At 39.9% G+C, this 16030-nt stretch overlaps 1 protein-coding gene across 1 annotated transcript; it reads right to left on the bottom strand.

Annotated features, from left to right (window-relative positions):
- Window positions 1-581: 581 nt before the first annotated feature.
- On the bottom strand, window positions 582-10698 carry LOC144536220 (G protein-activated inward rectifier potassium channel 1-like). The gene is made up of 3 exons (XM_078279243.1): window positions 10030-10698; window positions 1626-1842; window positions 582-1255 (listed from the first exon to the last, which is right to left on the bottom strand). The coding sequence occupies exons 1-3, from the start codon at window positions 10696-10698 to the stop codon at window positions 582-584; spliced, it is 1560 nt and encodes a 519-aa protein (XP_078135369.1).
- Between the last annotated feature and the right edge of the window lie 5332 nt (window positions 10699-16030).

Here is a 16030-nt window from a genome sequence, read left to right on the forward strand (position 1 = left end):
CCGTAGAAAATGAATGGGGGCAAACTTTGCTTCATGCTGCTTTCAGTGAGTTTTTAGTCTTACTAAAGCCCCATGTACACTGCTGGAGGTATGTGGAGAAATCCAAAGCTTGACAGACCTACTGTGCCTAGTTACAGTTGTTAAGCTATGATTGCACAATCGCTGTTCGGGGGAGGGGTTTAGCGAATGATCAATTCAGGTCAGGCTTATTTATGACATTTTGGTGCTTGATTAGGTAAAGAAAGTGTAGTTGTTTGAGATAATAAAGTATTTGATGTAACTTTGTAACTTTAAAGAAAAAAGCAAAAGGACAGAAGTGTTCAAAGTCAGTGGGGGGCACAGATGGTGATCTATCAAAAATAACTCACAGTACGAGCGGATGGATGGCTTATTGGCGTTGTCCTTCTATTTGTGGCAATGGACAACTAAGTAGAGAGCCCATCAGTAAATGTAAAATACTGGCTAAAAACTGCAGAAAAAAATAAAACTTATATCACAATAGTCTTTTTTTTTACGTTATATGCAATGCCCATCAAGTCCAATTTTATTTTTGAAAAAGTCTTAGGTATAGTCTGCAGAAGTCAGCGGTCAGCATTCATTTTGCGCAGTTTGGCGGGCAGGTTGTCCTCTGGCCGACCTCCTACCAAGGGGATCTGAACTGGGGTTAGGGTTGGAGCAGTGATGGTGCTTATGGCTGCTGGTAGTCTGTGTTTCTCCAGCTCATCCTCCTCAGGTTCTCCATCCAAGGACAGCAGCTGGACTTGCTCATCCAGCTGTCCTTGCCTCACAACCGGGATGGAGCTGGACCTCAGCCTCTGAATACTAAGCGGAAGGTCTCCTGTGCTGGAGGCCTTCCCCCCAGGCAAGGCTGACCCTGTCTTCAGTCCCCTCCAAAGTTGCTCCTCCTTGGTGGAGCTCATGCGCTGAAGTTTGCTGGGCAACCTGTAGGATTGGTCCTCTACGTGGTCTGCATAGTCAGCTGACATGATCCTTTCCCTGCGGCCTCCTCGGCCATCGTTACCCAGCTGAGGGGATAAGGGGGTGGGTGCAACAGAAAGAGAGTTGGGCGACTTTAATGGGGACTTCTCTTCCTGCTCTTTGACGCTGTATGGAGGCGTATTGACCTCAAAGGTGTTGTGGAACTGGGAGTAGTCGACTCTGAAGAAGCCCTCCTCCAGTGACATGACGGGGAGGAAACGATGGCCCCACAAGACTTCATCTTCGGTGTAAGATGTCCTCGCCTGGCATGTCATACCTACAATGGAGAAAGAGACAGAAGTATAGAGAAATATTTCAAATACAGACAAGAAAAAGGCAACACTGTGACATCACGAAGGAAATTGTGGGATATTAAAATTGGACAGACAGGCAGGGAACAGAAATGAAAAGTGGAGAATTGCTTTAGGGAAAAAACAGAGAGAGATATGAAGGGGAAAAAAAAGACAGACGGAGAAGAGCTTGTGCTATTGAATAATTAAAGGACCATGAAATTAAACATTCCATTAAATATTTTATTTTATATTACTGAGTAATGCTACTTGCTAGGAAGATATGAGGAAAATATATTTATATATATATATATATATATATACTGTATATATTCAAAAATGATCATTCGCTCTAACCAGTGGTTTCCACGATGCCCTCTAGGATGACAACAATCTCAAACTGCTCGTTCATGAGTGAGCGCTGCGACAGATCAAAGAACGGGCTCTTGGTGTTGATTTCGTGGCAGATGGTTAGAGGCGACACCAAGAAGAGCTGGTCCGCCCCCGTCCCAAAACCCACGTCCAGCTCACACTGATCCAGGGGCAGGAACTCGCCCTCTGGGGTCTGCCGAGACTGGAAACATAAATGATCAGGACATATAACATTTTCATTTAATTATTGAGGATAATTCTTCATATTTGTCCTCCACAACAGGTTCAGAGCATACAGTTATGAAAGCAAGTAATAACAATAATAAACCTATATGCAACTGAATACCTAATTGTGAAATTGAACCACCACTAAATAATAATGTTGAATTTAAACACCACATTCTTTATAGCACTGAAATAGATACTGTATAACTTGGAAAAAACACCTCTCTAAATGTATATGTATGTGTGCATGTATTTGTTGCAGGTGTAACCCCGATGGGAATGTAACTGAAGCTGTGTTAAGGGTCCCATGAAATAGCTTTGAGAAGGCAATTTTTCTCCATGGTCAGACATAGTTCCATATTTAATAGGATGTTGAGGTGGGAGTTAAAGTGTGGAGGGAGTTCATTTTAGAGCAAAAAAGCCAGTGGGACAAAGCCTGCTAACTAGAAGTGATCATATATGTGTCATAGTCCCCAATAAGTGGAGGGAAGGGATAAAGAGGGGCATATTTTTGCCCTGAGCCTCAGACTTTATTTTGCTGTTGCTGCAAAATGATAGCACCTAAAAGCACACCTCTGACAGTAGGTGTATTTATTTGTCTTGAGAGTTGGATGAGTCAACAAAAAAATCTTGACACTTTTGGCAGAGACGTGGATGCATGTTGATAAAACAATACAAAGAAATGAACATGTTGACATATTGTTTGGGCATGATAGATGGCAGAACAATACACCCAGAGGCAACATCACTAGAAATGTGTTCTTAGACCTTGATGTTGTTCTCTGTGCACTTGTGCACTTACTGGAAGACATGCTAGGTATAAAAAAACAGAGGTCTCCCACATCTCTTTCAGACAACATTGGTTACATTTATAGTTTGAGACACTAATCTTTATTTCTCTCATTGCCAGCACATTAGAGTACTTTAACACTGTGGTAGCCTGGCTTCTTAGACTAGTATTATTAGATTATGGAGAACATAGTGCTTGCTCTCGGGAAACTAAGCTTAATCAACTCTTTTAACTGTTAAATTAATACATGGAGTTAGGGACAAGGCTCAAACTTCTCTATGAGCTTATAACCCCTCTTTTCCTATGAATAGCAAGCCTCTTACTCCAGTTGTTACGACAGGAGTGAATGATTTACAAAGGAAATGATGTTTGTTTCAACCAGAGTGAGGGAGAATCAAAGTCCAACCCCTTTTAATTTTAGTACCAATATAAGTGAATACAAATGCAATATGTATAACCTAAACTATGTAATATTCTGTTATGGTTCAATTCAAATAGTTCTCCCTTTCGCCTCATGTTAACTTGTATGCAGAGTAGCCTCCCTGGGCCTTTGTGTGAGGAGCCACTTGGTCCACAGATGGCAGACAAACTGTCATTTGTATTCACAGTGATATTGAGGACAGAAGGGTGTGACATTTCACAGGAAGACGTCTGTGCCCACAGATCCCTGGCATGGTGAGGGAAAGTGTCACCCATCATGCTGTATCAGTGATCGGCGCTCCTGGAATATGCAGACAGGGAGCCTATGTCCCATGTCTACTGAAATTAAATCAGAAAAAACTCTGAAAGCAAGAAAGGCCGATGTTTTAGAAAACAGAACAATGTTAAAAAATGTGGACCTGGTAAGATACATAAAGTAAGATGTAAAAAGCCACACCACCAGTCTACCAGGTATATTCTTGTAATTAACAAGGTATTATAATTTCATGTTGGCATTTCCTACAGTAAAAGGTGTAAAAGATGCAGTGTAAATGTCAACACATGTTTTTTTGCACGCTTACAATACAGACAAGTTGGGAAATATATTTTGATTGATACCACTCTTATATTTGTAGGATGAAAATGAAGCTACAGCCAGAAGGCGCTTAGTTTAGCATAAAGACGAAATGGGGAACAGCTAGCCCATATAATTGTACTTTGTGTGCAGTTATTAACCAGCTTCATGCCCTCATCCTCCTCCAGCATCTCTTAGACATAAATATAAAAACCAGGCTAAAATAACATTTAAATTCAAGTGTAGTACTTTTTCTGTTGATTTTTCCATATTGCTATTGATCTCTGCTTCTCTAAAAGCTTCTTCTGTCTCCTATGTGGGAAGAGTACATGTAATTGTTTAAAAAAGTCATGATTATTTATATATATACATTATATATTATATTAATTTCTTTTTTTCACCCAATCATTTAAAAATGTAAATTGTCAGTGAGATAGTGTAGGCAGGTGTCCCATTTGTCAGCAACGCTCATACAAGTCATTAAGATTGGAAAACAATTTCCTGTGAAGTCATATTTAAGCCAATTCTAGCCATGAAAGTGAAGCTGCTATTTTTTACATACTGTTCAGTGCTCGATTTTGCAACAAAATTAAAATCTGCCAAGGGAAACCTGCTTGACACTGAATGGTTTTAACAAGGTGAAAGCTTTGTGTGTTCTCTTACTGCCGCTAAACAGTCACTGCCACAAGGGGGAAATTAATGGCCTTTGGAAGAGGACCTGCCATAGAGGGAGTACTTAATTTACCGAGCCACCTGAGTTTCAGGTTGAATGAAAGCAGGCCCTATCCCTGGTGACTCACTTCCTTCTCAGTGACTGAGTGTGTGTGCGTGTGTGTGTGTGTGTGTGTGTGTGTGTGTGTGTGTGTGTGTGTGTGTGTGCGTGCGTGCGTGCGTGCGTGCTTGCGTGCGTGTGAGCGAGCGATGCAAAGACACACCAACAGTGACAGTGAACGTTAGAAAGAATCATGCATGTACATGTTTGTCCTTGTGTGTCTTTAATGCAACTGTGTATTTGTGTCCATTGTGTGTCCAGTTGGAACCTTTGAGCTGGACATCAAACGTAATGCTCCCATAGACGTCACATTTGAGCTGCCACTTCCCAATCTCTCGACAGCACCATTAAAGCTAATTCAACTGTCTTTCTCTTTGCGTATTCTTCTCTCTTTCTCCTCTTTTTGCTCATCCTTCAGAGTTGGACAGTGGCAGATGTGGCGAGTCATGCTGACATGTCTGCCTGCCTGTCTTTCTGCTACAACTAGCCCGTATCACTTATCTCCTGCTGTGGAGTGGGCTAACCTACTAAGACAAGCGTCTGTTCACATTGAGGAGCACCACCCCGCTGTCACTCTCTCGCTCTGTCTTTTTGTTTTTTGTCCGAGCACTTTCCTATTAAGATGAGTGTGTTTCTTCCATACACTGTTGGCAAACCACGTGCAAACATGTTTCTTTACATTAAAATCATATTCTTTTTATTCTTCAGGCGTCAGTGCACCACTGCATTCTATTGACTTATTAATGAAAGCTGCATTAATATTAATTGAAATTCAAGGACAGTTCTTTTTTTAAGTTGATATGCATTATGGATGTAGAGAAATGCACAGTCCATCTAAGGAATAATGTTTCCGCTAATAATTACCTCCACCAAGGAGGATATGTTTTCAGTTCAGTTTGTCCGTTTATTGGTTTGTTTGTCTATCAGCAGGATTACAGAAAAACTACTGGCCGGATTTTCATGAAACTTGGTATAAGGGTGTAGCATGGGTCAAGGAAGAACCCATTACATTTTGGTGAGGATTCGAATCACGAGGCGGATACACAAAATATTTTTCACTTTCATTAACATTGCGAGATAGGGCATTTGTGCTGCATTTATGTGGTGTCCGAATTATCGGAAAAATGAGTTCCCCACTTGGAAAATTCACACTGCATTAACATTGTGAAATAGGGCATGTCTTGGCAGAGGTCTGCGCTCTCTGAGTGCCCTTCTAGTTCAATTTGTTATCTAGGTCAGAAATATCTAATGGAATTATACTCTGGGTATATCTACATTACTGTTCAATAAGTGCCTGTCATATTTATTTATTTTACAAAAAAAGCAAGTATCAATTACTAGAAAGTTCTGAAAAGAAAGAACTGGGAAAAACACTCCCAGGACCGGCGACTCCCATTTCACAACTCTATTTTTACGACGCTTCGGTCCTCAGTGAAATTCATGGAGGCAATAAGCCCCAGCATCAAATATACATATATATATATATATGTATATTTGATGCTGGGGCTTATATATATATATATATATATATACTTACTTATAAAACGCGTTAGGTCCAATAATGGCCCTTAGCTGTGATAAAATCACAACATACCATCACCTGTCGTGAGCTATTGCTTAAACACAGCCTGGGGAAAAAGCCACGTCTTATATCACCGCTTCCTGAATCATTGTGAAAAAGTGTGTACAAAATAAAGTTGAAAAGAGTTCAAATACTGCACCAAAATATGCTTATTACATACACAGCCTATATTTTAGACAATTTCCCTGACAGGTTTGCTTTTTTAACAAACCTTAACAAGTTATAGAGGCACTCCTGCATAATAATTACGTTGCATTGTAAATAACATGAGTGCTCATCAAGAATGTGACCAACTTCATCCAGGTCCCATAAGAAGTTACAACTCATGCCTATCCCTGAGAATTGATTGCAGTTGCCATGTCACAGTGCGTTTACACAGCTTTGTCATTAGGATTTACTGCAGCATGTCTCATATCTTCAGTCAGCTTCGTGGACAAGCCATCTGGCAGTGACCTTGAGTTGTGCATTACCTGAAGCCCTGGAATTGTTCCCACAGTGCAGGTATAGTACTATGGGGTGATGTAGAATCAATTTACTCTACACTACCCCACTGTACAGTCTGACATCCCAATGCCATAGCTTTAGGGGCTCATAAACACATCACTGTATTTGTTAACATGCACTTTAAAAGACATAAAAATACTGAATCTATTCAGCAGCAATGCCACAGTGGTATCCTGCACACTGGCCACTGTAACAACACATTTAATATAGAATCTAAAGAAAATATAGGTTTTACCCTAAAATAAGGTATTTTATATTTATAATATTGTCTCACTGTCCAAGAAAATCCATGAAACATGAAATGGCACTGTATAAAAGTGAGCACAGAAAGTTTTGATTGTTTACCACTTGTCCTCGGGTCATGATTGATGTCACAGGAGAGCGATACTTTTTAGCAGATCATTAGCAAAGACCTGGATGTCTGACCTTCCACCAACACACAAATAGCTGTGGCTTAAAAGATGATTTTATAAAAGATCATCATTTACTGGCAGAAATCCCAGATCAGGATCATCACATAAATATAATCAACTGATCTTTGAAAGAAAGCCAATGTCTGAACTAAAAAATCTGAAACAGATGGGTCAGGAACACTTTAAACAACAAACATTCCCTGTTGCAGTAACTATATTATGCTCAGGCAGGTTCGTTTACTTAAAAATAAAAATAAAAAAAGAACCTTAGAGGTAAAGGCAAGATTGAGTATGTTGCAGTGTAGCCAAAGTACTGGTAATGTATCTACTCTGCAACAGTACTGCAGCAGCTTGTTTTGCTTTTCATGTTGTGAATCAGACCTGCTCACGATTCAAGTTTTCCACTTTTCTACTGGGCCTTAAGGTATCAGATAAAGACTATAAACTAAATTATCCCAAAAATTCTTCTTTAATAATAAATCTGTAGGGGCTCCATGTGGTATAAGAGAGGTCATTCTACTAGACCATATCTGTAATATTGGTACACAGATGGTTCTGACCAAAGTCAAACATGACAGCATGCCCCATGCGTGAATATCTAACTGCTTTCATTCTGTTTGAAAGAACCAATTGAAGCGTCATAGACGACTATTACAGAATATGAAACTCTCTGAATGTAACTATTGGCCTCTGTAAGGTTGTTGATATAGCATTTTCTTTGCCTTTCTATGCTGTTAAATAATGAGTCAATGGCAATGACATTAAATAAAACTCATTATAGAGAAAGCTGGAACATTAGGTTGGTTTTACTGTAAAGTGTCTTTGAGTACCATGTAAAGCGCTATATAAATCAAATGTATTATCATTAAAGATAATAAGTTATTGAGTCATGTTTTTTGATGTGTTAAACTGAGTGACTTTTATTTCTCTAATGGATACTTTAACTGTTATCAAATGAAAAATGGCTGAACAGAAAAACATTGTTTTAAATGATATCATATGCCTGGATCTAATATGAGCGCAACACAAAACATTAAGTAGGACCACATTAATACTAACATACTGGGAACTTTCTGGTGACTCTCCCTCGAGGTTCAGAAAGTAAACTGTCACTTGAGATCATCATGCTACTCCACCCACGACTAACTCCCTGCCAAAACAAAGCACTGCTGTCCTTTAGATATCGGCTCATGTTTGGACTGGAGAAAAGACATTTCTGCTACAGTGAGAAAATACAGCAATAACGCACAACTGTCAAATTATGTGTGATGGATTGTGGTGCATGGACAGGAATTTTGACATGGCAGAAAATAGTGCTGTCCAGCTATCGGTGGAATCGCCATAGATTTTGCAGAGAATTTTGATTTAGAAAATGCAATAATTGACACTGCAGAGTCAGCCTCTTTTACTTGTGAAGTTAACACAAAATGTTTTCCTCTTCTTTTTATCATAGCCAGCAGCTGCCTCAGCGGCTTTCATCCTCACATATTCCTTCAGCTCTGAAACCAGCTTACACTTGATACAGAGGTACAGTATATCACTGTCAACTCTCAGTGCTTCAGATTAGTGGCATTTTGTCTTTAGGCAATACTGACCTCAAGAAAATGATTTACCACACAGTGGCCCACTCAGTAGAGGAATTGGTCAAATTGATCTTTTAGTCAACAAGCGTGCTTTTCCACCTACTGTCCCCCGGGGGCCCATTCTACGGTGGCCGAAAGGGGCCAACGCCCTGCAACTTAAGAAAACACATGCAAATAGACAAAACACAAGCAATTTAAGAAAACATCTTCATTAATTTGACAACACATGTGCAGCATTCAGCAAACGCGCTGCAAATACACACAACACAACCAAATACATAAACGGAGACAGCTAAGTGGAACAGCTTGATTTTCAACCCCACGCGGAGAGAGGGGTATGGCTGCAGCCTGGAGAACTCCCGTCTCATGCCTTCCGTCCATAGACTGTATATTAAATTAATATATATATATATATATATACATACACAGTCTATGCTCCCGTCTCATGCCCTCCCGGCTGGTGCCATCCCCGAGCTTTGACTTTTCAAAATAAAAGCTTGCGTCTGGTCCCTATGTCTTCGTATTTTGGTGTTTTGGATGTTTGTGAATTAAACAGTACGGCAATCATGCTAATGAATACAATAACTTACGTCAACGTTAAACGCTGATGCAGTTTTAAATGTTTTATTACCACGAGTTTACAGACGTCTCTGCTGATTGAGTATCACCTGTGACCTGAGCCAAACGAGAGAAAACATATCTCAAACATAGACTTAATATTTACAGTCTATGATCTCAAAGCAGTTGCACACCGTTTCACAACAGTGCACACCGTTCTGAGATTGAACGTGCCCGCCGGCTCTCTCTCTCTTGAAAATCAAGCTGTTCCACTAGCTGCTCCCTCTAGAAGCCTGGAGAACTTCTGTTGTGTAATCTGGATGCAGCGTTTTTTTGTTGCATTTGTTTTTCGGGTTTGTGTGCTTTTCTTTTTGCAGCGCGTTTATGTATTTGGTTGTGTTGTGGTATTTGCAGTGCGTTTGCTGAATGCTGCGCATGTGTTGTCAAATTAATGAAGATGTTTTCTTAATTTGCTTGTGTTTTGTCTATTTGCGTGTGTTTTCTTAAGCTGCAGGGCGTTTGCCCCTGTCGGCCACCGTACCATTCAGCTCATCTGTGGACTTTGAAGCAGAGGCTGAACTTACTAAACCCATTGTCACCCTGACTGTACCAGGCAACACACTCAGCAGAAACACACTGTGTTTAGGAAGACTCTACTGAAGTAGTTGCAGGGGGTAAATGGTAACTCACTAAATTACATCTTGGAGCCTCATATTAAAACCATAGCTTCTGCAGACCCTCAGGGAATGCAATCAATTCTGGAGATGAATAGAAATAAAACGCATGACTTGAAAAGCACCCTTATAACACAATGAGCAATTTAAAAACAGATTAAGTGACTGTCAATTAGTCTCAGCTTTGATAATGGCCTTTCAATAGGCAAATGCTCACTGCGCCAAAGTGTGCCTACTTGTGTACTGATTTTGGATATAGGCTATAGCGCACCTTGACTATAACCTGTAACCTACCTTAATGAGTTTGCACCTAATCTGCGCTGACACCATATGACTGTTCCGCAGGTTCCCCACTCGGAACATGAGACACAACTTCCCGTCTCGCTGCGAAATGACCGCATCCTGGCTGAACATCAGCGTCTCGGCGCGCTTCTTCGGCTGCGACATCTTGATGAACATGCATCCGATGAGAAAGGCGTCAACGATGGACCCCATCAGAGACTGGAAGAGGAAGAGGATGATACCCTCCGGGCACTTCTCAGTGATGTAGCGGTAGCCGTAGCCGATGGTCGCCTCCGTCTCGATGAAAAACAGGAACGCGGAGGGAAAGTTGTACACGTTGGCGACGCACGGGGTGTAGGACGAGTCGTGGCCACCGTGGCTCAGGTCGCCGCGGATGTAGGCGATCACCCACCACATTGAAGCCATGACCAGCCATGCAACTGTGTAGGTGAGGATGAAGATGAGAAGGTTCCAGCGCCACTTGAGATCCACCAGCGTGGTGAAGAGATCGGAGATGTATCGGCTGGTCTCTCCGCCAAGGTTACCGTGCTGGACATTGCAGCGACCGTTCTTCTCCACAAACCGCTGCCTCTTTCTCTTCGCCGGTGCGGAAAAAGTCGTGTCCCGGTTGGTGTTTACCACCTGGTAGTCCTCGCCAAATTTCCGCCGTAAGGCTGACATTGTATCAAATAGCCTACCTACTTGTGAAAAGTACTAATAGCCTACTTGTTCAGAACGAGGCTCTTTGCGCAAGTTTGGAACCCCCCTGCCCAGAACCATGCAATAACATTCAGCGCGCGACCTGCATCCTGTGAGGTGGAGATGCGCCTCTGTCCTGTAAATTAATCCTAAGTGATCAGAGATTCTGCGCAATACATGATTCAGACTCGGCCCTTTACGCAAAGGAGTCTGCTGCAAGTGACAACTTTTTGTTCAGGTCTCATCCATGGAAGGAATAGCACACCTTCAACATTACATTTAAAACAAAAGCTGCATTCAAACAGCTCGATTCAAAGGCTCTGTCCTTGGTCTACCGAGATGCTGTTTCAATAGACCTCTGAATATGAACAGCAGGTTACAGTGAGGGAACAGTTCTGTTAGGAGTGACTGCAAATTAAAGATTGTAGACGAATTGCAGCACGTATGAGAAATTCCTCGTTCACGGTGGGTGGGGGCTGATGTGAGGGGAGAGAGAGGGAAATGGTTTTGTTTTATTTGGCCTGTACCCAAGGTAAAAGCATCCGAGCGAAACAATGTAAGAGTGAAATCACTAAAATGATCGTACTTTTTTCACATTTTCACATCCTTGTATGAAGCCGCTTTAGTCTTTCATTTTATTTTATTTTACATTACTTTTAAATGTGTTTCCCCTTGTCGAATTATATCTTTGTTGCGGAGAACACTGCCTACTATAAAATTTGTTATTCTGACATTTGTGGTGATTGGCGGCTATTTGGTTCCCCCTAGTGGTACTGCGATGAAAGTAAACCTGAGGTAATACAGTTTTTGCCTATTGCTTACACACTTTTTGCAGAATTTGGCTCATTACGTCAGAACTCTACACACAAGCCAATCAGACATAGCACTTGGAGATTACAGTTTTTGCCCATTGCTTACACACTAACAACGAATGCTTAGAACAAAGCCTCAATATCTAAACTTCTTGTAGCATTCCTTAAACACAGTGTAACCATTGCTTTACAGTTTTTGCCCATTGCTTACACACTAAAAACAAATGCTTAGACTAAAGCCTCAAAACCTAAACTTCTTGTAGCATACCTTAAACACAGTGTAACCATAGCTTTAACACATTGTCAACTTTTCACTTTGTTTGCAATTCTTTAACACACTTATTGCGAAACACTACACACGTTTTCTTACATTAGACACTTTGTTCAAAAACGAAATCTCCTGTTGTCATTGGGAAAACACTCTGTTCAGAATGCAAAACTCATCTGGTAATTGTAGGAACTTACATACAGACCTGAAAACACTTGCACAGAAAACAGAACACCATTCGGTCTGAGCCTTAGCACTACAAATAGGCCTCAGGTAAACCATGTTTCATTTTGGCATAGATGTGAGTTGTTAATCTCCAAGTGCTATGTCTGATTGGCTTGTGTGTAGAGTTTTGACGTTAATGAGCCAAATTCTGCAAAAAGTGTGTAAGCAATGTAAATTGCTATTGGGAAAAAAAACATATACTTGTTTTGTGTGTGTGTGTGTGTGTGTGTGTGTGTGTGTGTGTGTGTGTGTGTGTGTGTGTGTGTGTGTGTGTGTGTGCAAGCGTGTGTGTGTGTGTGTGCGTGTGTGTGCGCCCTACAGGTTATTGTTGGCCCAATTTAATATGCAACTTGATTTTATACAGTATATGTAGTAGGGGTTCCCTGCTCACTCTCTCATTCAGTTAAGGGGTATTTGGCTTAAAAAACGTTGAAGATCCCTGCTATAGAATACGCCATTTGAAGTCACTGTGTCAGACAGCTGGTGAACACATGTCTCCATAAAACTACATATGTTCATTGGTAGGCTATATTATAGGGGTTGTTGGAATACTTGCACCTTACTACATAAGATAAATTAAGATAAAATAAGATAGACTTTAATAATCCCACACTGAGTTGTCGTCTATGGAAAAAGATGGATAAAGCAAAAAAGCTGTCGGGGGCTAAAATAGAAAAAGAAAGAGGGAAAAGGAGATAGCATGTCAAGGGATGCAACAGCAGTTAAATAAGTGGATGGGGCCAGCCAGCTCAGGAGCTCCGCGGAGCCCCGGTCATCCAGTAACCGGGAAACAGTGACTTTCACTGGGTATGGAGTTAGCTTTCTTGTCAGACTGTGGAGCTCCTGAAGTCCGACACATCTTACCAAATTTGCAATTAGCCATCAATTTTCGTAAAACGGCCCATATTTGAGCTTTATATAGTTGATTTCTTGCATAAAAAAGTCTCAGAAGTGAATTTAATAACGAAATAGTAGACAAACAATGTATAACTTTGCAGTGTCTGAAATATGAGACCTGCTGTCTAGTCTACAATGGATGTGTATGTGGTTCGCTCAAACCAATCAGCGTGCAGCTCATCTAAATATTCATGAGCATACCATATTTGGAAGAAAAACTCTTGTTCCAAATAGAGCCATATTCACAGGGTAGTTAAGGACCCATAAAATAGCATTTGAGCAATATTCAGCCAAACCAATGTTACATACCCTATTAGGAGACCTTAAGGAACATTGTGAAATACCCTATATAATCATTCTATCACCCCTTTAAAATAAACCTTTATTATTTAAAGCCCATACATGATGATGTCCGGCACACATCTTTATTTCTTTTTTGTTGGGGGGGCAAAATTGTTGCTGCATACCCCTCTGACACTGGGTAGTTGCGCCCCTGACTATAAACACCCTTATTTTAAACAGACAGGTAAAGTGTATATACAGATATACAGATGATTAAGGTGCGGATGAATAGAAATGTCATTTTGCACATAAATGTCCCAGTATTGAACTATATGTTTGTACTTTGTCTTGTTCTGTAGCCTGCCTGTTTTTATATCTTGTTTGCACCTTATGTTCATTTCAGTTTATTCTTTTGTTTTTTCACCGGGACCAGGGAAACACAATTTTGTTCCTCTATTTACTGTACTGCACTGTGTAGAGAACAATAAAGGATCTCTTATCTTATATCATGTTCAGGAAGGTTAGCCTACAGTATAAGCTTGCTTCACACCAAGTCCCTGTGGAAATATTATCAAATGAATATGACTAGATGTTGTCAAAGCTAATTACACAATATAATTATGGAATCATTGCTGCTCCCTTTCAAATGAGGGCAGTGATGTGATCAATACTGTATCTGTTCTTTGTTTTTTTCAATAGTAAGATTGTATCAAACCTCTGTGAAAGCAGGTAATGGCACCAGTCCCAAGAGGATTATCAAGTTTGAATGTATGGAAAATTTTGCAACATTTTGATTTCCTCTGTAGTTCCTTCATCATTGTCAATTTATCATCTTACACTCCTTACAGGAAATTGAGGCTGATGGAAAACAGAAAAAGGGAGACACCCTGTTGGACTTAGTCACAGGCCAGCTGTCCAGTATTAGGAGTGTAAACTAAATAAATGGCCATGTTAACAAAATGGAAAAACTCTTTTTTTAGATTTGGACATACTGATAATTGTAATTTCCGTATGAACAGTGGACTCCAAAGCACATGCCATGAACTCATCACTGTAAGGCATTCATCTGATAACTAGCAGTTTCAAGTTGATAATGAAAAACATTTGTGTATTCAGTTAGACTGTTTTTGCTCTTGACTCTTGGAAAAAAATATGTGAACTATGATAAATGAACTGTAGAAAAAACAGTGTCCTAATTTTTATAATACTTGATGATATTAAATATCAAATGGAAATGCTTCATGCTTCAGTGGTGAAAGGAAAGCTCTCAATGATTATTATGTAAGCAATTAAAATAACCAGTTCTACCAAGCCACAAATGTAGTGCCTCAACATTTAAAAGGAAAGGACACACCAACAGAAAATGTTCTATTCAATCTAAGAATAGAACGGTAAGAGGGCAAAAATTGTGCAGGTGTGAAGACAATATAAACAAAAATAATTAAGGTCTTAAAATCACTTTATTTTGACAAAGGGACATTTTAAAATGTAGGCCCACAACATAAGGTCATAATGAAGGACTCACCTTAATCAACAATTTCTGCAGTGAAGTAAATTCACTGATGAAGTTTGTAATTAATGAGATTACCTAAAATCAGTTCATAGTAAAGTTGGCTATTGTGCTCCAGGGCTGTTGTCTGCTTTGCTCAGTTGGTAATCCAGCGCTGTATTTTTGTGTAGGGATGCACCGATCTGATACACCAATTGGCAATTAATACTGACTTTACTAAGGCAACTGCTAAATGTGACCGATGCATATTACATACTGTTTATTCATCCATGTCATCATACAATTCAGTGTTTTAACTACCATTCAGTCATGACAGGCCACTAACTCCAAATTCCTCCTGGCTTCATGTGACCTGAGCTGATAAAAATGATCTTAATGAGTGAGAGCATTGGTATCAGATTAGTCATATGTATCAGCAGATACCTTGAGTTGAGATATCTGGAGTGAAAATTTGGATCAGTGCATAATGTTGTGTGTATGTGAATCACATCTGTGCAAGCCTCAATAGGATCTGAGTAGAACATATCTGTGTTGCCCCAAAAATTAGAATATATCATGCAATCATACATACACAATACCCCTGTATGATAGTCTTAACATTTTATAAAGAAAATATACAGTTTGTGGCAGGGTGATTGTTTTGTGCTACATTGCATTTAATTTTATTTTGGATCCCATTAGGTTAACCAAAACAGAGGCTATTCTTCCTGGGGTCCATCAACCTACAACTCAAAATCACATTCCAACACACCATAACACCAACTCTAATGTACAAAACCAGAAAAACAAAACTATATTAAATAAATAAACACAGAAAAAATGCTAAAATAAATAAATATTGCTAAGTAGCCTAGACCTTGTATGCAATTAAAAGACATTGTAGCCTTTATAAACCTAACTTTAAAATGATTAAAACAGTTCAAAGTGGGATGATATACCTGCGTTTATAACAATTTAGCATTATAAAAATCTATATAAAATTGTAAAATGAGGAGGGAGTTGGAGATGCTGTTTAAGGAAAAATGTTAATGAATCGTTTCTTGTGTTCTGAATTACATGTAACGTTAACGTTAAAGACAAAGAGTTGCACAACGCCATGTCTCTCTACATTACAGTAGTATTTGTTCATGCTAATGGATACAGTGTGTTTACATTACTAAAGCGCACAACTACTTGTGTGTTGTCCACATGGATGTATTATACTATGATACTGATGATACCACTGAGGTTGTCCACTGAGCCTCTCTCAAACCCAAACCTCAGCAGACTTCGCCTGTCTCCTCTCACGACCCGTCCGCTACACCCATAATTCCCCGCGCC

Source organism: Sander vitreus, chromosome 21 (assembly GCF_031162955.1).
Source record: "Sander vitreus isolate 19-12246 chromosome 21, sanVit1, whole genome shotgun sequence".
NCBI classification, from domain to species: domain Eukaryota; kingdom Metazoa; phylum Chordata; class Actinopteri; order Perciformes; family Percidae; genus Sander; species Sander vitreus.

What these genes read in the sequence shown, in the direction of transcription:
- LOC144536220 (XM_078279243.1), bottom strand. Translation starts at nt 10,698, where the DNA reads ATGTCAGCCTTACGGCGGAAATTTGGCGAGGACTACCAGGTGGTAAAC. An exon ending in TTAGGTGCAAACTCATTAAG is followed by an intron (nt 1,843 to 10,029) that starts GTAGGTTACAGG and finishes TTATGTTTCCAG; the next exon opens with TCTCGGCAGACCCCAGAGGG. An exon ending in GGGCATCGTGGAAACCACTG is followed by an intron (nt 1,256 to 1,625) that starts GTTAGAGCGAAT and finishes TCTCCATTGTAG; the next exon opens with GTATGACATGCCAGGCGAGG.